Raw genomic sequence first — 20,726 nt, 5'->3', positions numbered from 1 at the left:
TACCCATTATTATTTAGAAACATTTTAAGTGTTAATATTGAAGTAATTAATGTATTATGTCTCCAATCTTTCTCTACAGACATAAAAAGGCAATTTTTTTTTTCTTATGCCCAGATTTTTTCTGATAAATCTGTGTGGCTCAAGTATTCACCGTACTGGCATGTTTTAAAACTAGAATGCTTCTTATAAAAAATAGTCGTTTAGAAAAGTATAAAAGTTGTGGGTGTTTAAACCCAAGTTCTACATAAATAACGAGGCAGCAAAACGAAGTTAATGTTTCCATTTGATAAAAAGAAAAATGATGGAATTGTTTAATTAATGACATTGATTTTGCTCTTCTTATGTGAATTGTTATATAGGGCCAAGAAGTTAATATTAACCAACAGTTTACGTTGGTTAGTTGCAATGTCTGATCATTTAATTGGATTTATCGACATGCCTAAAAAATGCTGCATTTAAATAGCAGATAATAAACCATTTAAATGATTCCATCATTACCCAACTGAGAAAATGTCAGATTAAAAAAAGAGGAGAAAATAATGCCACACCAGTACTTTCCTGTCAAAATAAGACTCAGTTAACATTGATTCCAGTAAACAAATTATAATTAGAGAATCTTCAAGTGACAGGAGACAAAAAAATGTATGCAGAAGAAATGAGTTTTAATAAAGCCACATAGACAAATAACCTGCTCTTCCTTATATGGTTTTATTTCAGAGTACTTTGTCAACTTCTCCAACCTGTGATGTCACAGGTCAGGTCTTATCATTCAGAACATGTTAGAATCATTTCAAAATAAATAAATACAAATATGTCAAAAGGTCAACTAAAATGATTTGACACAGGCATTAATTAAACAAGAAACCTTAAAATTAAATATCACCTTTTTTCTTCTTCTACGGGCACCTGAGTCAACATAATATTTAATTTAGACCCTCATTTAAAAAGTGTACGATTTATGAATTCATTCCATCTCAGAACAAGTCATTATTACTGTTGATAAGACACGCATGAAATCCTAAAGACTTATAACAGCTGTAACATTTTTTGGGTAACAGCATTCAATCTGTATTGATTGAAATCCAACACTGGTTAATGACAGCGGTGGATCAATGTTCCAGCTTTTCTGTGGGAATACAAACAACTTGACAAAGTACAAGACATGAAAGTGCAAGTGAGCTAAATCAAAAGTTCGTGAGCGCGTCTCGCTCCTGCATGCTGGTGTAGAACGGCTTCCAAAACACAAACGAGTGGAGTCCGGACTTCAGCTTCTCGGCAAAAGCCATTATGATATTTAGGTCGCCTTCCTCTTTCAGATCCAGATCCGTCTTTAGGTTACGCAGCGATCGAAACGGCTTTTTGCCCTTTTGGCTGTCAGGAGAATATAAAAAATAAAAAGTGAGAGATACTGTATCATGTGTGCAACCAATACCTGCAAATTTTGCCTCGCATTCAGTTAAGTTGGATCCATGAGCAGCAATGGCAGAATGAATAATGCATGCTGCAGCAAGATCTTGCAACTTATAAAAGAAAACCGTAGGCTGTTAGGACGAACATAAACAATCCCGCTTCTATGATTCGACTTGTATAGTGTCATCTCATATACAAAAATCTATTTAAGCACATATTAAAAAAAAACAAAGTCACTTGACATCCTTGTAAGCATGTTAGTGAGGGGGTGGGGGAAAAAACAGCCCGTCTCTGTGTTGGGAACAAAGGTTTGAAGGTCTGTGCACTGCTGTAGAGAACAGAAGGAGATGAGTCAAAGCCAGATGGAGCGACGAGCAGGTTGACACTGGAAGGCCAGCTGGAGAGGCATAATGGACTGAAAAATCTCCAATGAGTTGATGGTATTTGTGAAGTTTTCTCTGGAGCCGAGCCAGAAAGAGGCTAGTGTAACCTTGATGGGCTTTAAGCATGAATAGGTAGAAAAAAAAAAATGTGTGCATTTCCATTCACTGCAGCAATTACTTCAGTTCAATAGGAGAGTGAAGTTTCAGGTCTGGTTTTCAACATGGTGTTTAACTTCAAAGTGCATTAACCACTAGAGGTAGCATTTCCGGCCTTAAAGCTTAGTCACAACTGCCCTTACAGGTGGATACAGGCTGTCTGCGGCCACAAAGTGGGCAAACCTGTACGGGGCCAGCTGGTAGCCCGCACGAAATATCAAGAATGTAGACCACTCGGCGGGGGGCGTGGGGTGAAAATGTTCATGCAGTTTGTCTACAGGCAAACTGCGGGTGGGATCCTCCACATCGGTGACGGACCCTTCTCAGTGAACGGGGTCGCTGCAATGGGATCTCCCGGGTCTGACTCTTTTGATCGGATCTGGGGGGTTCTGTGGTAGTGTTCTCTGTGAACTTGGGTGTGTGTGTGTGTGTGGGGGGGGGGGGTCACTGGTGTGGACATGTCCCCAAAATATCGTTTCCCCACATCAGGAGAAAGCCAGATCTCTACATTCCATCATTTTATCACTTTTTATTATGGTGTGCGTATGTGTGTCTTTGTGTGTGTGTGAGTGTGTTTGGGGGGAGGGGGGGGGGGGGGGGGGGCTTGTCGGCACTGTTTGTCTTGTCATCTTGTTTTTAAATTTTATTGTATTTTATGCACAGCACTTTGAGAGACATGTGTTGTTGTAAAAGTGCTATATCAATAAAGGTTGATTTGATTTGACAGGTGGTAGTGAGGGGGAAGTAGGTGAGACAGAAGCGCGTCGAAAACTTTTTTCTGTTTTTCTAAACCCCCATAATCCTGCACACTTCGTAGGGAGCCTGTTAGTGCTGTTTAAGTGATTAGTGCACTCTTCTTGAGCGCTCCTTAGCCTGAGTGTTAGTAATTACGAACTTAGACAGTGTAGTTTGTGTGGGTATCCTATGTAAGGTACGGATCATCTGCACACCCAGCGTGTGCAGCATTTGCACTGTCAGTAGGACCCAGTATTTGCACCTTCCTAACCCTTGTGCTGCTATCTTGTGGGGTCCAGATGACCCCACTCCCCATGTTAACGTGCCTCCAAGGCACGTTAACATGGGGAGTATTGTAATTAACATCCATTTAATAAAATCGTTGTTTTGTTTTTTTACCCTATTATAACCAAAATCCTGAATGGACTTTGATGCCTCAACCCAATGCCTTCAGCTATAGAATGTGCTGTGCATCATTTTTGGGCTCCAGACATTTTTCTTCTGCTGTAGAGACGGGGAAGTCGTCATTGTGGGATGATTGCGAGGATTCATCAGCCTGTGCGGCTCAACAACTAGGATCTTCCTACCAGTTCCTTCCCACGTCTGACACAAATTAGGGGGGAAATTGCTTTGCTTCTGCATCAATTCATTATACGTTTTGCACACTTATCGCCGTGAAGAGCTTGATAAATCACCTGCACATGATCTCCCAGTAGTAAATGTGCTAGCTGTTTTGCAAGCTTTGCAATTCATCTGTTTAGTTTTGTATTAGAAAGTAAAAAAAAAAAAATTATGCAGTCTTTCTGTGGTAAAATATGTTGATTGTGAGAAGAAGAGAATAAAAAATAAAAATAAAAGAAATAAAAAATACTTAATATAACTTTAAGTGCCTTCTTGATTTTAATCATTAATATTTCCTCTTTAGCTTCAATACAAATAAAACCTCACTAATAGTCCCGCTATGGTCAATAAAAGATGTGTAGATTTCATCCTTCACTGTCATGTTTGCTTCAACACAAAGCATGAAGAACGGCTCCTTTCCTGGGTTCTATGTTCTATCCATTCGTCCGGTTTTCCATACTTCATTTTACTTGATATATTTCTTGACATACTTTTGTTTATCAGTATTTGATCAGATGTTTTCAGTCACACTGGACTAAATCTGGGTAGTCTACTTCTCTGTGAATTTCCATCCGGTATGTGAAAAAAGCTCCTCTGTTCATCCACGTCGAGTCTGAGAGGAGTTGTAACCAGAATCATGGTGTTCATGAACTCGTCTTTATTCTGTTGAAGCTTTCTGAAGCCTCACCTGTGTGATTTAAATTCACCGCACTCAGTCTTATCGGATGATAAGTTACAATAATTCATAGTGTTTTTAGTATTATTTTAACGCTACAGGAGAAGAAAAAGCAAAAACAGAAGCACAAAAAGCCAAACTCTGTTTTGCGTTTCCATGCACATGGGCGGAGAGGCTTTAAGGCGTGCGGCCGGATCTCTTACGTGTCGTCCTCGATGTACTTGAGCAGCGTGAGCGCCTTCCTGTGAAGCAGCAGCAGGAACTGGGACAGATACGTGCTCCGCAGGGAAAGGCCTGGCTTAAGCATGAACACCTGGTGAAAAAAGACACTGTCTTGACTAAAGTGGGATTTGACTTTGTTCTAACAACTACTATGATGAGCACACAAAGTATTAAGACCCTTTGAACCCTAAAAAAGTCCATTTCTCCATGAGTTCATTTTCCAAAACTTCAATCCCAAAGCTACACGGTGTTAGTGTGCTCTTGTTCTGAAATAGAACTACCATGCATGCCATCACACGTTTTGGAAAACCTGGGAGACTTGTGATGGTGTGCAAGGTAAACATAAAAATATGAATCATGTTCTCAACTTGACCCAAAATAATAAACTTGCAGCTCCACAAATATGATTTATCAAAAAGACAATTATCAATATAAAACAATGTCAAAAATGTAACATAGACTCAAACTAATTTCTCTACTCTGTTTCCCTTTTTAAGCAGACATTGAGCTGATTTTGTGTTAAGCAAATAAACTATAAAAAAAATTTATTTGAATTAACTCAACTATTTAAAAAAATGAAATTAACTATTAAAAAATTAGAATATTTTTGTAGAAAAGCAAACGAACAGTGGAGTTCCATGTCTTGACCTAATAAAAAGCTGATTAATAAGTGAAGCAATTGCATTTATTCTGATGCAGATTTAACACGATACAATTTCACGATAGTACAATAGTTTTTTAAAGTAACTGCAGGTGACTTGCAGGCCCTGCAGGGGACTTGCAGGCCCTGCAGGGGACTTGCGGGCTCTGCGGATGACGTGCAGGCTCCGCAGGGGACGTGCAGGCTCCGCAGGTGACTTGCGGGCTCCGCAGGGGACTTGCGGGCTCTGCAGGTGTTTTGCAGGCTCTGCAGGTGACTTGCGGGCTCTGCAGGTGACGTGCGGGCTCCACAGGTGACTGGCGGGCTCCGCAGGTGACTTGCGGGCTCCGCAGGTGACTTGCGGGCTCTGCAGGTGACTTGCGGGCTCTGCAGGTGACTTGCGGGCTCTGCAGGTGTTTTGCAGGCTCTGCAGGTGACTTGCGGGCTCCGCAGGTGACGTGCGGGCTCCGCAGGTAACTTGCGGGCTCCGCAGGTGACTTGCGGGCTCCGCAGGTGACTTGCAGGCTCTGCAGGTGACTTGCGGGCTCCGCAGGTGACGTGCGGGCTCCGCAGGTAACTTGCGGGCTCCGCAGGTGACGTGCGGGCTCCGCAGGTAACTTGCGGGCTCCGCAGGTGACTTGCGGGCTCCGCAGGTGACTTGCGGGCTCTGCAGGTGTTTTGCAGGCTCTGCAGGTGACTTGCGGGCTCTGCAGGTGACGTGCGGGCTCCACAGGTGACTGGCGGGCTCCGCAGGTGACTTGCGGGCTCCGCAGGTGACTTGCGGGCTCTGCAGGTGACTTGCGGGCTCTGCAGGTGACTTGCGGGCTCTGCAGGTGTTTTGCAGGCTCTGCAGGTGACTTGCGGGCTCTGCAGGTGACGTGCGGGCTCCGCAGGTAACTTGCGGGCTCCGCAGGTGACTTGCGGGCTCCGCAGGTGACTTGCAGGCTCTGCAGGTGACTTGCAGGCTTTGCAGGTGACGTGGTGACGTACGGGCTCTGCAGGTGACGTGCGGGCTCTGCAGGTGACGTACGGGCTCTGCAGGTGACGTGCGGGCCCTGCAGGTGACTTGCGGGCTCTGCAGGTGACGTACGGGCTCTGCAGGTGACGTGCGGGCCCTGCAGGTGACTTGCGGGCCCTGCAGGTGACGTGCGGGCTCCGCAGGTGACTTGCAGGCTCCGCAGGTGACTTGCAGGCTCCGCAGGTGACTTTCAGGCTCTGCAGGTGACTTGCAGGCTCTGCAGGTGACGTGCGGGCCCTGCAGGTGACTTGCGGGCCCTGCAGTTGACGTGCGGGCTCTGCAGGTGACTTGCAGGCACTGCAGGTGACTTGCAGGCTCTGCAGGTGACTTGCAGGCTCTCATGATACCCTTTCAACACGCACAACAGTCATAGGCTCCATTTTCATGTCTGTTAAGGAGGCCACACGAGCCTCAAGAGAACAGCCAGACGCACGCGTCCGTTCAGGTGCATGTGACTAAGGCTTGGGTTATGCAAGTGCAGCAACTTTTAATAAAACAGCTCCCATTGCAAAGCTAAAACAACATCCATCAAGAAAAAAATTGAACTACTTTGTGTGGGCAGACAGTGATTAGTCAGGAGGGACAGGTGTGTTGTTGTCCTAACACTCTATATTAGCAGAGTTTTCTTCATCCTTTTTTTTATTCACTTCATGTGGTGTGTTAGTTTCTATTTTCCAACCTTTGAATTTTAGATTAAGCAGCACTAAGCTATGTTTCTGCATCAGTGCTTGGAAGTCAATAGGTCCATGTTACACACCACAATAAGTAAACAACTGCCAGACAAAAATATGACCAGCCAATTTAAAAAAATCCCTCAACCATTTGAAGTTGCTCTCATCTTCACAGAATTAATATGGGAAATTAAAAAAGGTCGGTGCTTAAAAGTTCTCCAAAGGTTATTTTCTGTGGGCGTGAACAACTTCAAGAGGCTCGTCACCAAAACAATTAGTTGTTCCACCTCCTTGAACCTGCAAAATTTGCATATTTGATGACCCTCTCTCCCTGAATAAATGAATATGCTAATGTTGACGTTTGTGCCACTTTGGAGCAAATGTAGCTAATTTGACAAATTTCTCTGAATCAGAGAAGTGGATGTTTAAATTCAACACCAATTCTGGACACAGCAAAAACTTCGTCCCTGATGCGATGCACAATCTAAATATTTATAAGTGGATATTGTTTAGAGAGCTGTTTGCAAGGACTTTATACAGTCTGTAAACTATAAAACAAGGCATCTGTGGTTTTAGAATAAAGTAAAGGAGTCAAGCTGCTTTACTTTCTATAATTTAACTGTCAGGTTTAAACTTGAATAATTTGTCCTTAAGATCCACTCTGATGGAAATGGTGTTTTTAACATGTTCTTATAGCAGTTTCCTGATGAAGAAGAAAAAGAAAATTACGCTTTAAATTGTATATCTGAGTATTTATTTATTCAAATCCTTGTGAATCAGGAGGAAACAAAAAAAAGTTCATCTAAAAAAAATTGTATTTGTGATGTAGACGACCAGATTCAAGTACTAATATGTTTTCCTTGTCTGAGCTTGTATCTGGCTCAAAACTGTGCGACTGGATAGCTCCAATTGCTCGGTTGGGGGTATCAGGGGCTGTAAGCTAGCGACAGAGTGTGTAAACAGAGAGCTCTCAGCTATGGGAGCTCACTCTGTGCCAACATTCCCATCCACAACTCAGAGATGAATTTCTGATGAACTGCTGCTGCTCCGCAAACACAATGTTCTGGAAAAACAGTATAGCTTTTATGATTTTGGCTAAAAGCGGCATAATCATAATTAAAAAGTCCACTGGGAACACTTTTACAATAGATCAAAAGAGGATTGGAGTGGGACTTTCAACAAACGCTTGCAGCCCTAATCTTACCTCGTCTATAAAACTCTTGACCAGAGTGTCTTTATGCATGACGTCATGGAAAATATTCCTGTCATAAAAACAAAGAAAACGGCATTTCAGGTGTGAATCAAAACAATTAAAGACTCCAGGAAAAGGCTACACAGTTGACCTGACAGCATACTGTAGCAGCTTACAGGTCTGGGGTTTCACTAGTGTGAATGATGTTGTCTGGGGAAATGTCCTCCTCGCTTTCCGCCTTCCAGAGTGAACTCAGTTCTAGCCGCATGTACTGCCGCTGCTTGTACGTGTGCTCGTGGCACGGTGGCATCTGCTTGACCGTGTTAATGTCAACGTCGATGTGTGTGGTTGGATAAGGGGAGTAGAGCACCTGTCGGTAAGGCAGGACACAGCTGCCTGTGGAATCCTAAACGGCAAAACAAGAAGAGCGTGAGCACAGAACGCACATCTATTAAAATGAATGTGTCATTTTTAAACATTTAGATTAACTGTATCGTTCGCTCTTTCCAAACACTAATGCCAGATCACTCAGATCCATTACAATCTACCCTAAAAATGATTTTCATTACTGTGGAGCAGTTCGGAGAGCTTTAATTCTGTTCTCCAACCTTTTTCCACTCAGACACATGCATTACTTCATCCAATATGCTCTTTATAGCTGCACAGCAAATCAATATATAATCATGTATTCAAGTGATTCTTTTCGGGCTACATTAGCATCAAAGGGATCGAGCAACTTCTAGACTTTTTCGGACTTGTTACAAACAGAATTTATCGCTAAGTCATCCTCATTATTTAACCAAGCATGTGGGCGGGAATCCTTTTAAACACCTCCCTGCTAAAATGTTGTCAAATTCAGTGGAGTTGCATCCTTTTATGAGGATGACACTCAAGTACACACACCTGCAGGGCACCGCTGATTCATTTTAAACACAGCTGTGCCTCCTGCTCCCAGCAGAACTCAAGCGGCTGAGTCAAACATCACAACTAAGCAAAGGCATCACCAGCAAAGAAACATTTGTCTCACAGATTTAAGAGAGCCTCAAAGACTCCACACTTTCAATCAGGTTTAGCAACATCTGAAGGACAGCAAGGCAAATCATAAAAAAAGAGAGATCATTTATAAACCAGAGGAAGACATAAAAAACCAGCAACCGAGATACCTTGAGCAGACCCTGAACAAACAGGCCTGTGTCGTATTTAAAGTGGGAGTCGGCCCTGCAGAGGCGAGAGCACTTTCGCTCAGCTGGGGTGAGAAAAAGGCAGAGAGTCCGCACGATCTGAAAGAGGAAGTTTAAAAGCACAAAAAAAGAAAGGTTTTACTTCATCCACCAAGTTTTTCATAAAGACCTGCTTTCGACTGCCTACAGCTCAAACTAAGCTGGAAATTACAGTTATTTCAACAGATTTACTGTCCTCCCATTATAATATTAATTTTTAAAATGGTAATAGCCCTTTTAATAAACTCACCTTATTGACTTTCTCTGGGTTGCTACCGACTACTAATGAACAGCCACACGTCTGCAGATGGGAACTGATTGCTCTGTGGCAAAAAGACAAATAAAGCAATAAAGAAAACTTAGATATTTGAATAAATATAGATTTAATAAAAGACCCACTCCCATGATAATGGTGTTTTTGGTGTTTTAACACCTTGAGGCATTTTTCCTTATGATGGAGCGCATATTCTAAGAAAATTAAGCTTGAAATTGCATTTCTGAGTATTTCTTTATTCAAACCGTTGTTAATCAGGAGCAGACAAAAAAATGGACATTTTAAAATGATCGTGTTTGTCACATAGAAAATGTGCAGGGGGGACTACAAGCTTCCTGCTCCGCTTCATTCGCATGCATCCACTTGCAGACAAATAGATCCGTGTAAGTCTTCGTTTTCCTTGTCTGAGCTGGAATCTGGATCAAAACTGTGCCAGCTGTGATATTGCTCGCCAGTACTGCTGGGGATGTGAGGGGCTGTAAGCTAACAGGAGAGTGTGTAAACGGATGGGTGATGGGAAGAGGAGGCGGGTTTGCGTCGCGCCAACAGTCTCGCCCACAACTCAGAGGTGAATTTCTAATGAACTTCTGCCGCTCTGCAGAAACTATGTCCTAGAAAATGACATTTTTTACATTTAAGCTGAAAACAGGCACAATGACAGGGAAAGGCAGAGAGCTGGCAGACATGATGGAGAGAAGGAAGGTAGATGTACTGTGTGTGCAGGAGACAAGGTGGAAGGGCAGCAAGGCACGTAGTATTGGAGGAGGATACAAACTGTTCTATCATGGTGTTGATAGGAAGAGAAACGGGGTAGGAGTGATTCTGAAGGGGGAGTTTGTAAACAGTGTTCTAGAGGTGAAAAGAGTCTCAGACAGGATGATGAGCTTAAAGTTAGAAATCGAAGGGGTGATGGTGAATGTAGTCAGTGGGTATGCGCCACAGGTTGGCTGTGAGTTAGAAGTGAAGGAGAGATTCTGGAGTGAGTTGGATGAGGTCATAGAGAGTTTCCCCAGAGGAGAGAGAGTTGTTATTGGAGCAGACTTTAATGGGCATGTTGGTGAGGGCAATAGAGGTGATGAGGAGGTGATGGGCAGGTTTGGTGTGAAGGAAAGGAATCTGGAGGGACAGATGGTGGTGGACTTTGCGAAGAGGATGGAAATGGCTGTAGTCAACACTTACTTCCAGAAGAGAGAGGAACATAGAGTGACATACAGAAGTGGAGGTAGGAGTACCCAGGTGGACTACATCCTATGTAGACGAGGTCATTTGAGAGAGGTTATTGACTGCAAAGTGGTGGTAGGAGAGAGTGTAGCCAGACAGCACCGCATGGTGGTGTGTAAGATGACCCTGGAGGTCAGGAAGAAGAAGAGAGGGAAAACAGAAAAGAAGACCAAGTGGTGGAAGCTACAGAATGAAGAAACTTGTGAGGAATTTAGGCAGAAGTTGAGACAGGGTCTGGGTGGTCAGGATGAGCTTCCAGATGACTGGGAAACTACAGCAGAAATTATCAGGGAAACAGGTAGGAAGGTGCTAGGTGTGTCATCTAGAAAGAGGAAAGACGGTAAAGAGACTTGGTGGTGGAATGAGGAAGTACAGGAATGCGTCCAGAGGAAGAGGTTGGCTAAAAAGAAGTGGGATGTAGAAAGGACTGAGGAAGGTAGACAGGAGTACAAGGAAGCGCAGCGTAGAGTGTGGCAAAGGCCAAACAGAAGGCTTACGATGAGCTATATGACAGGTTAGACACAAAGGAAGGAGAGAAGGACTTGTACAGGCTAGCCAGACAGAGAGACAGAGATGGGAAGGACGTGCAACAGATAAGGGTGATTAAGGACAGAGATGGAAAGGTGCTAACAACCCAGGAGAGTGTACAGAAAAGATGGAAGGAGTATTTTGAGGAGCTGATGAACGTGGAAAATGACAGGGAAAGAAGGGAGGAAGATGTGGTTGTTGTGGAGCAGGAAGTAGCAGAGATTGGAAAGGATGAGGTTAGGAAGGCTCTGAAAAGGATGAAGAGCGGAAAGGCCGTTGGTCCTGATGACCTACCTGTGGAGGTATGGAAGTGCTTAGGAGAGACAGCAGTGGAATTTCTAACAAGGTTGTTCAATAGGATTTTAGAGAGTGAGAAGATGCCTGAGGAATGGAGGAGAAGCGTTCTGGTTCCGATCTTTAAGAACAAGGGTGACACGCAGAACTGCAGCAACTATAGAGGAATAAAGTTGATGAGCCACACAATGAAGCTGTGGGAAAGAGTAATGGAAGCCAGGCTTAGGAAGAAGGTGGAGATCTGTGAGCAGCAGTATGGTTTCATGCCCCGTAAGAGCACCACTGATGCCATTTTTGCTTTGAGAATGTTGATGGAAAAGTACAGAGAAGGTCAGAAGGAGCTGCATTGTGTGTTCGTAGATTTAGAGAAGGCGTATGACAGGGTGCCGAGGGAGGAGCTGTGGTACTGTATGAGGTCGTCTGGAGTGGCAGAGAAGTATGTCAGAGTAGTTCAGGACATGTATGAGAGAAGTATGACGGTGGTGAGATGTGCTGTAGGGCAGACAGAGGAGTTCAAGGTGGAGGTGGGACTACACCAAGGATCAGCTTTGAGTCCTTTTTTGTTTGCTATGCTGATGGACAGGCTGACAGATGAGGTAAGACAGGAATCTCCCTGGACAATGATGTTTGCGGATGACATTGTAATTTGCAGTGAGAGTAGAGAGCAGGTGGAGGAACAGCTAGAGAGGTGGAGGTTTGCTCTGGAAAGAAGAGGCATGAAGGTCAGTCGTAGTAAGACAGAATACATGTGTCTGAACGAGAGGGATCAAGGTAGAAGCGTTAGGTTACAGGGGGCTGAGGTGAAGAAGGTGCAGGAGTTTAAGTACTTGGGGTCAACAGTTCAGTGTGATGGGGAGTGTGGAAAAGAGGTGAAGAGGCGAGTGCAGGCAGGTTGGAGCGGTTGGAGGAAAGTGTCAGGAGTGTTGTGTGACAGAAGAGTGCCAGCAAGACTCAAAGGAAAGGTGTACAAGACAGTGGTGAGACCAGCTCTGCTCTATGGGTTAGAGACGGTAGCAGTGAGACAGAGACAAGAGGCTGAGATGGAGGTAGCGGAGATGAAGATGTTGAGGTTCTCCTTAGGAGTGACCAGGTTAGACAGGATAAGGAACGAGTACATCAGAGGGACGGCTCATGTTGCCTGTGTTAGCGACAAAGTCAGAGAAGCCAGACTGAGATGGTTTGGACATGTTCAGAGGAGGGATAGTGGATATATTGGTAGAAGGATGTTGGAGATGGAGCTGCCTGGCAGGAGGGCAAGAGGACGGCCAAAGAGGAGATACATGGATGTCTTAACAGAGGACATGAAGTTGGCTAATGTTAGGGTAGAAGATGTCCATGATAGAGTGAGGTGGAAAAGGATGATTCGCTGTGGCGACCCCTGATGGGAAAAGCCGAAAGAGAAAGAAGAAGCTGAAAACAGGATAATCATAAATATGAAGGGGCCTACAGCATGCTATTTTGAAGCGTTTTATAGTAAACAATATCAGTGTATGGTAATACATTACCTTTGGCAAACAAAATAACTACGGTAATTTTTTAATTAAATATTGATTATTTCTTGAGCTTTTTTACAACCTGGAAGACAACTCGTTTTCTGAGGCACCTGAGGGTGCCGCCCATTTTATGACATCAACCTAGAGCCGGAGACGTGTCTGCGTCTCGCCCACGAAAACAAACAACTTCCATGTTGTGATGTGCATGTTGTGCATATAAAAGGAACCATTAGGTCTGCAGAGAAAGTGGGTGTGTATGTAAGTCATGGGGGCGGTGCTGGCAGCACAGACTCTTCCTGGAAGGGGCGGTTCTCCCTGATCCAAGTCACCTCCCAAGAACCCGGTAATTTTTGTGGGTTGGGAGGGGCTGGTGCTCAAAGCGTAGGTTTTTAGAGAAATGCTCAGAAATGCGTGAATGGATCATAAAAACCACTTTGGGGTTATTTGTCGTGAGCAATGAACATTATAATACACTTAAAAGCTCAAAATATTGATTTTACATGGTATAGTCCCTTTAAGCATCACTGGGAACGCTTTTGCAATAGATCAAAAGATGATTGGAGTTTAAAAAATTTTCCTTTAAAGCAGGGGTTCTCAAAGTGCGGCCAGGGGGCCAATGGCAGCCTGCGGAATGATTTTTTTGTGGCCCTCCATAAAAGAGAGCCAGAGCAGCTTCCTTTGAGGAAAAACGTGTTGGCGAGGAGAAAAGGCGCTTTCAAGCTAAGTGGACAAATGCTTACTTTGTCGTTCTTCAAGGGCTGGATAAAGTCATGTGCTTGATATGCAAGCAGGTAAATGCAATGCTCAAAGAATTCAATATAAATCGTCACTATGTTACAAATCATAAAAACTATGACAAATTTACCGGCAAGGAGCGTAAAAATAAGCTCCAACAACTACAACGAGGCTATGCTGCACACCAGATGTTTACAAAAATGGTTAAATCCATCGAAGCCGTGACGGAAGCTAGCTACGTTGTGGATTTGTGGTGGTCTCTGTGGTCTGCTGGGGAAGCAGTATTGCAGTCAGTGACGCCAACAGACTGAACAAGTTGATCAGGAAGACGGGTTCTGTCATTGGCTGCAAACAGGACACATTTGAAACAGTGATGGAGAGGAGGTCACTGAACAGACTTCTTTCAATCATGGACAACCCAGAGCATCCTCTCCACCCTGTTCTGGACTAACAGCAGAGCTCCTTCTCTAGAAGGCTCAGACAGCTCCGCTCCAAAACTGCCCGGTACCAGAAATCCTTCATACCCAATCCAATAACCCTGTACAACAACTCACTATGGAAAGATAACCTTTGCACATTTTTTTTCTCTTCTTCTCTATTTTGCACATTTCTTTTGCACATCTCTTTACCTGCACTGTTTTGTATATAGCTTTTTAAATTATACCACATTTTCCTTGTTCTTGTTTTTTATTTTTATTTTATATTATTCTTAGTCTTTTTTTCCCCCTATCAGTTGTTATGGTAACAAACAAATTTCCCACGTGTGGTGTGGGATCAATAAATTATTTCTGATTCTGATTTGGAAATGGCCTGGCGTAGCAAGCCCTTCAGTGACGGAGAGTTTGGAAAAGAATGTATGCTGAAAGTAGCTGACATTGTCTGTCTACAACAAAAGAAAGTCTGTCAAATGATACAATTACTAGATGAGTAGAAGATCTGGGCAGCAACCTCCGACAGAAACTGGGAAAACATCTGGATGGTTATTTGTACAAATGACAATATGTCAATAAAGCTATTAAAAACAACTTTTTCTGTTTATCCATTTTTTTCACCAAAATTGGCCCCCAGTCTAATATGGAGTTCCTAATTTGGCCCTCCGCTACAAAAACTTGGAGAACCCCTGCTTTAAAGTAAAGCATGTCTTAATAAAATATTTTAAGAGTTTAACAGATGCAGAACTGCAATGTCTCTTTTGTTAGGTTGGCATAAAATTGAAGAGAAAACCTTTAGGAATAAAAATAAACTTTATCTCCACAATGACGGTTTTAGAGGAAAAGAAAAGAATTAATGCAGACGCTGACTGTGAGCCGGTCAAAGGTTGCAGCAAAAGATGTATTCAAGATTCATTTCATTCTAAGCAAACACTTTCATGCATACAAGCAATCGGAGTTCCCAAATGGTTTGTCATTTTCAGAAAAAAAATTGCCATATGAACCAGCTTTGATTAATTTGGACCTTAATAGCCGGAGCAGACTTCCATACAGGGAATTTGGCCTTCATGCTGTCTCTGGAGATAACTTCAGCTAAGTGGAGGGCCATCACTCTTTATTGAAGCGTTGTCAAGTGTTAAATAGCCATTGTTCATCATCTGTCTCCATTAGACTGTACCAGAACGCTTACTTATGGAGGAAATCCTCATGGCAGCTGTCTCCGATGTCATCGTCATTTAGCACGGTGTCTTTTATCTGCTCACATCAGGAGAGAAACAAAACGAGTGATGGAGAACAAAAAAAAAAAAAAGGATAGACTACAACAAAGACAAATGTCCTCACAGGAGCATTTCAAAGAACTGCAATGAAACAAGACAGGAGGCAAGAAAAAAATAACAGGAAACTGCTTTTCCTAATTCACTTAAATATAACATTACAAAAAATAAAAGAAAAAAACAATACAAACATTTTTTTTAAATTACGTTTTATGATTAAATCCAGTTCCCATTACTGATAGATGAAAAAATAACTTATATTTTTTTTCCATTTGGCTGTCAAACATCTGGGACACAAACAGTGGAGAAACTATATTTTATGTAAACATGTGTTATGTTCATTTCTATCCATGCAATTTCTTTGACGAAACAGTAAAACATTCAGTGCACCCCCCTCCATGTCAGTTACTTACATCTATGTCTTCAGGCACACTGTGAGATTTCATTGAGGCCAGCAGCTTCATTATAGGATCAATCTCTGAGCTTAGAACATCTATGATGTTAAAGCCCTGAAGGGGAAAGAGAAAGGAAAAGAAAAATGACTAGCCTGAATAAATCCTTCAGCTAAATGAGATCAAAACTAAAAGTGATTATTGTTTACTTCTAAATATTTAGATTTACAGGTTAGGTTTGTTTGGACCTGGAAAAGGACAGTTACTTTCAAATTACTTTCAAAAAAAATATTTGCTGTCAAAATCTTTTTCTTTGCTTTCAAAATACATGTTTGCGTTTGCTACTAAAATGTTTTCAGATTTGTTGTCTCTCATCTTGCTTTCTCTCCATCTTTGATTTTGCGTTCATAAGTTTCCTTCGTGAACCGCCACCTTAACGCAAAGGAGGAGTTTGAGAACTTGAGTGATCTCAGGAGTTAAGCTGTCTGGGTCTTAAGCTCCTGGTTGGGTCTCCCATGGCTGACAGGTCTTAGGTGACGAGACAGACAAAGAGCGGTTCAGAAACCCCCTTATGACAAGTACAATCAAGGACCCAGCTACGTCGCCTGGATTGGCGTCACCGGGGCCCCATTCTGGAACCAAGCCTGGGGTTGGGGTTCCTAGGTGACCCCAAGGGCCCTGGTCGGGCCCAGCCCGAAGGAACGACATGGGACCACTCTCTCATGGGACCACCTCCCATTGGAGACTTTAAAAGGGCCCAGTCCAATTAGGGCTGTGACGATAACCGCATCACCGCACTTTTTTTTTTTTTTTTTTTTTTTAAAGTTCAGCATATCGTGCTTGATTGGAACTATAATAAACACATTAAACACATTCATCTTTGCTGATAATTTCCTTTTTCTGCTAGTCCTGTGTTCAGACTTTCCTTCTTTCCTTCAGACTATTCTCTCCTTCTCTCCCACCGCGCCTGTCACTGTCTGTTGTCGGCGCGCGCTCTGCGCTGCACGTGACACGAGGCTCCCTTTACACACACAGGCGTGCGCTTTCAGAAACACACATCCTCATTCTAAAACCGAAGTTTCCGTCTCGCGAGGAAATACGACAAATTTACTGCGTTCTAATTATTAATTTCCATTGTATTCATTTCCGTTATAAGATGCGTGCGTTAAGTGCGCGCGACATGGCCGCCCGCCGGAGGATTTTGTATTAGGGGCGGGTTATTACTGTTCTCAGTCACTCTGTAACACCCAAACATGAACGCGCACTGTTAGATTTCCATGAATATCACTACATGTTTTGTTTGGGAACTATTTTGTGAGGCGCAAAGTTACGTGTCTGTATGAATAAAGGCCTCCTGCCCCGCGTTCTTCATGGGTGTCAGGCTTCATGGCCAGCGGAAAGGTGACAAAGTGTCTGCAGTCTGTTTATTACTGGGCAATATATAATATTCTGAACAGGAGTCTGTACCAGAGAGCACAGGTGAAGCCTTACATGCAGCTAGAGAGCGGTCCACTGCAGAGGAATCAACACGCACTGCCCAACACACAGCGCTGACTCACACAGTCAATCTACAACACCTATATAGGCTATATAGTTAGTTCATTAGATAGATAGGTAGTAGTTAGTTGTTACTGTTATTTGTTAATAAAGAAAATACGTTGTATTTACTTCTGATGCGGCCGCCAGGGGATTTTCTGTTTTTTTTGGGGGGGTGGGGGGGTGGGGGGGGTGGTCTGCGGTTAACCGCGACACCGCGCCCCCTGGTGGTTCATCACCGCGGTTATCAATAGTCAGTCATGGCTTCTGGGATATGACAAGTCACCACTCTGGGAGGGAAGGAGCCTGAGCTTGTGCGAGAGGTTGAGAGGTACCGGCTAAATATAGTCGGGCTCACCTCCACACATAGCCTGGGCTGTGAAACTCAGTCCTTAGAGAGGGGTTGGACTCTATACCATTCTGGACTTGTTCATGCTGAGAGGCGGCAGGCTGGTGTGGGCTTACTCGTGAGCCCAATCTCAGCCACCAAGTGTTGGAGTTTACCCCGGTGGATGTCCGTCTTCGGGTGGGGGACAGGTCTCTGACTGTGGCTTACGAGCCAAACAGCAGTTTGGAGTACCCGACATTCTTGGTGTCTCTCAAAGGGTACTGGAAAGCGCCACAACTTCATCGTCCTCCTGGGGGACTTCAATGCCCACGTGGGCAATGACAGTGGCACCTGGAGGGGCGTGATTGGTAGGAATGGCCACCCTGATCTGAATCCGAGCTGTGTTTTGTTGTTGGACTTCTGTATTCGTCATAGTTTGTCCATAATGAACACCATGTTCAAGCACAAGGGTGTCCATCAATACATGTGGCATCAGGGCACCTTATGCAGGAGGTCAATGATCGACTTTGTAATTATTTCAGTCAACCTTTGGCCTTGCGTCTTGGACACTCGGGTAAAGAGAGGGGCAGAGCTGTCCATCAATCACTACCTGGTGGCGAGTTGGATTCGTTGGCGGGGGAGGGAAGACCGGAGCGTGAGATTGACAGGCAAAATCGGAGCAGCGTCCGTAGTTATGCAGTCGCTGTACCGGTCCGTTGTGGTGAAGAGAGAGCTAAGCCAGAAAGCGAAGCTCTCAATTTACCGGTTGATCTTCGTTCCAATACTCTCCAATGGTCATGAGCTCTGGGACATAAACCGAAAGAACGAGGTCCTGAATACAAGCAACTAAAATGAGCTTCCTCCATAGGGTGGCTGGGCGCTCCCTTAGAGATCGGGTGAGAAGCCCTGTCACCCGTAAAGAGCTCAGAGTAGAACCGCTTCTCTTCCACATCGAAAGGTCACTTTAATAAAGGTCACTTTAATATAATGAATGAACTCCTCCTTCTCCACTGAAAATCCTGAAGATCTATCTTTGTCTTTATGCCAAAATTGATGCAGTGTGAAAAAAAACAATGAATTGTCTCAATATCTACTTGATAAAAACTGTACACAATATTTTGAAAATGGCTCGTCTTACCTTCTGCATGCAAATGCGGCCTTTGCGGACAGCGTGCTTCAGCCTGTCCACGCAGACAGCATGCAGGGGCAGGTAGAAGGACAGCTCGGTCTGAGGCAGAATAATGGACAAAGCACATGTGTTCTTATCCCCCTTCAGCTCGCCATCGAAGATAAGCGACACGATGATGACGCCCTTCTCTGCTAGGACGAAAAACTTCACATCCACGGCGCCACACTCTGCGCTTCGAAGGATCTCCCCGTTGAGCGTGTGATTAGCCAGAAAGGTGACTTCTCCATCGCTCAGGAACATCAGCTGGTCACCCTTTGGAACCCAGATGTAGTGCACGCGCGGGCCCAGGATGTTGTCCCAGTAGGCAAAGGTGGCGGCCAAAAGAGGGCATTCTCCGTCCACGGCGACCTCCTGCTTCGCCACGGCAGGGGATTGAGGAGGACAGCCAGAAGACATCAGACGAACCAGGACAGTCCTGACACTGAGCTGGAGTTTACAGCAAAACCAAACAAAAACAACCCCTGTTGTTAATCAAAATCAAGAAATACTCAGGATTGATTTTAAGACTACAAGTCTAGTTTATACAAGGTGATCAGGAATCTAAACACAAAGACTCGTATTAATTTTAGAAACCTACAAAAGTTTTCAAGAGGAAGTGAAAGTTTTGGGGTTTCATGGTGAAGGATTATATTTTCCAACAATGGGAAACAAATCATGTGACATTTTTTGGAGAATGTTTCTCATTTCTGTGTGACAAACTTGAATTCAAATATTGACAACTTTCTGTTTAGAAGAGGGCAAATTAGATAAATGTCACACTTATTTTTGCCATTTACAAATGTAGCAGCACACATATTTGACATAATATTGTAGTATTAGATATCTATGAAGTAATTCATAACAATACCATTTGACAAACCTCTTTGAAGTGTACCCAAGAGAAGAAATGTTTAAAAGGAAACTAACTTGTTTGCTGATTTATTATTCACGATAAACTGAGATTTTTCCAGCATTTTCTACTACTGACGTAGTGTTACATAAAAAGAGGCACGTGCAGACGTCTTTGTACATTTCTCAAACTTCATTGTTCCACTTAAATGTGAAAATGTGAGGCTAACGACACAATAACGGAGTGAATGTTTAAAAAAACTAGCGGGCTAAATAACACGAGCTAAACCGTTTAAATAAATACCCTCGCGGTCATGACACCGCCTTGTTGCCACTCACCTGCTCCTATTTTGTCCTTGGGTGATATCGAGCAGAAGAGTTTGTGAATTTTTTGAACCAATAAATCTATATTTTTAAGCGTCGTTTTCCCAAATAACGAGCTGCAAGCCCATTGTTTTTTAAATTTGCTTTAACACTTCCTCATACGTCAGATTGACGTTGGCTTGTTTTGGGGGAATTGGCGACCTCTAGCGGCTGAAATTGGCAGTGAGCCGCGAGTGCATGATGTCATTATTATTCAGGGAGGGGACCACCTGCAGAAATTAGGTATTTAAATTCATGTGCATGAAAATTGATCATATGCATGAACATATCTGTAGGCAAAACGTGATTATCATTGTTTCTTTCTCAAATTGTGACATTTACAGCAGTAAATCTGTTTTTTAATGATTATTTGGCTGTAGATGTAAATAGAGCTTGAAATGCATTAACAATTGTTAGGGTTTATTTTCTTCCTGTAGGATATTTTTGACATTTTCAATTTTTTTTAATTGATTCTTGCTCTTTTAGCACATGAAGGTCAGGCTTATTCACTGCTGACAGAAAGCACCCTCCTTCCCACATCCACAGAAGCCAGTCGGTTTAAAAAGTGATTCACAGTTGGCTTCACACGGATACTCTGCGCTGTGTATTCATCCGCACATTGTACACATACAAACCCACCACATTATTTCTCATGGTCTCCAAAGAGATGGCTGATGCTTTTGGCTTTAAATGGCTCATCAGCAATTCAGAGACTCAATTACTCAGGAGCTGAACAGCTCTCGCAAACAAATCAGTCAGGGTGAATTATGCACTGCAACTACATCAAAACATCCATTCGGATGTTATTCTGCGCCAGTCTTTGCGAAAAGTCGATATATTGCTCTTTGTATGGAAAGTGCTTTAAATTATTCTGGTTCCATGTGTGGCTTTGATTC

General features: G+C 43.4%; 1 protein-coding gene across 1 annotated transcript; it reads right to left on the bottom strand.

Moving 5' to 3' along the window:
* Positions 1–689: 689 nt before the first annotated feature.
* Positions 690–19,982, bottom strand: c9orf72 (C9orf72-SMCR8 complex subunit). The gene is made up of 10 exons (XM_023951558.2): positions 19,807–19,982; positions 18,589–19,065; positions 15,608–15,703; positions 15,110–15,174; positions 9,195–9,267; positions 8,888–9,004; positions 7,901–8,130; positions 7,737–7,794; positions 4,185–4,294; positions 690–1,371 (listed from the first exon to the last, which is right to left on the bottom strand). Exons 2-10 carry the CDS (start codon positions 19,033–19,035, stop codon positions 1,185–1,187), a joined length of 1,383 nt encoding a protein of 460 aa, XP_023807326.1. The 5' UTR covers positions 19,036–19,065; positions 19,807–19,982; the 3' UTR covers positions 690–1,184.
* Between the last annotated feature and the right edge of the window lie 744 nt (positions 19,983–20,726).

Source organism: Oryzias latipes, chromosome 22 (assembly GCF_053564925.1).
Source record: "Oryzias latipes strain Hd-rR chromosome 22, Olatipes_Hd-rR_3.1".
NCBI lineage: Eukaryota > Metazoa > Chordata > Actinopteri > Beloniformes > Adrianichthyidae > Oryzias > Oryzias latipes.
Note: the sequence above shows the minus strand (reverse complement) of the source record. Positions and strands in the feature narration are given on the sequence as shown.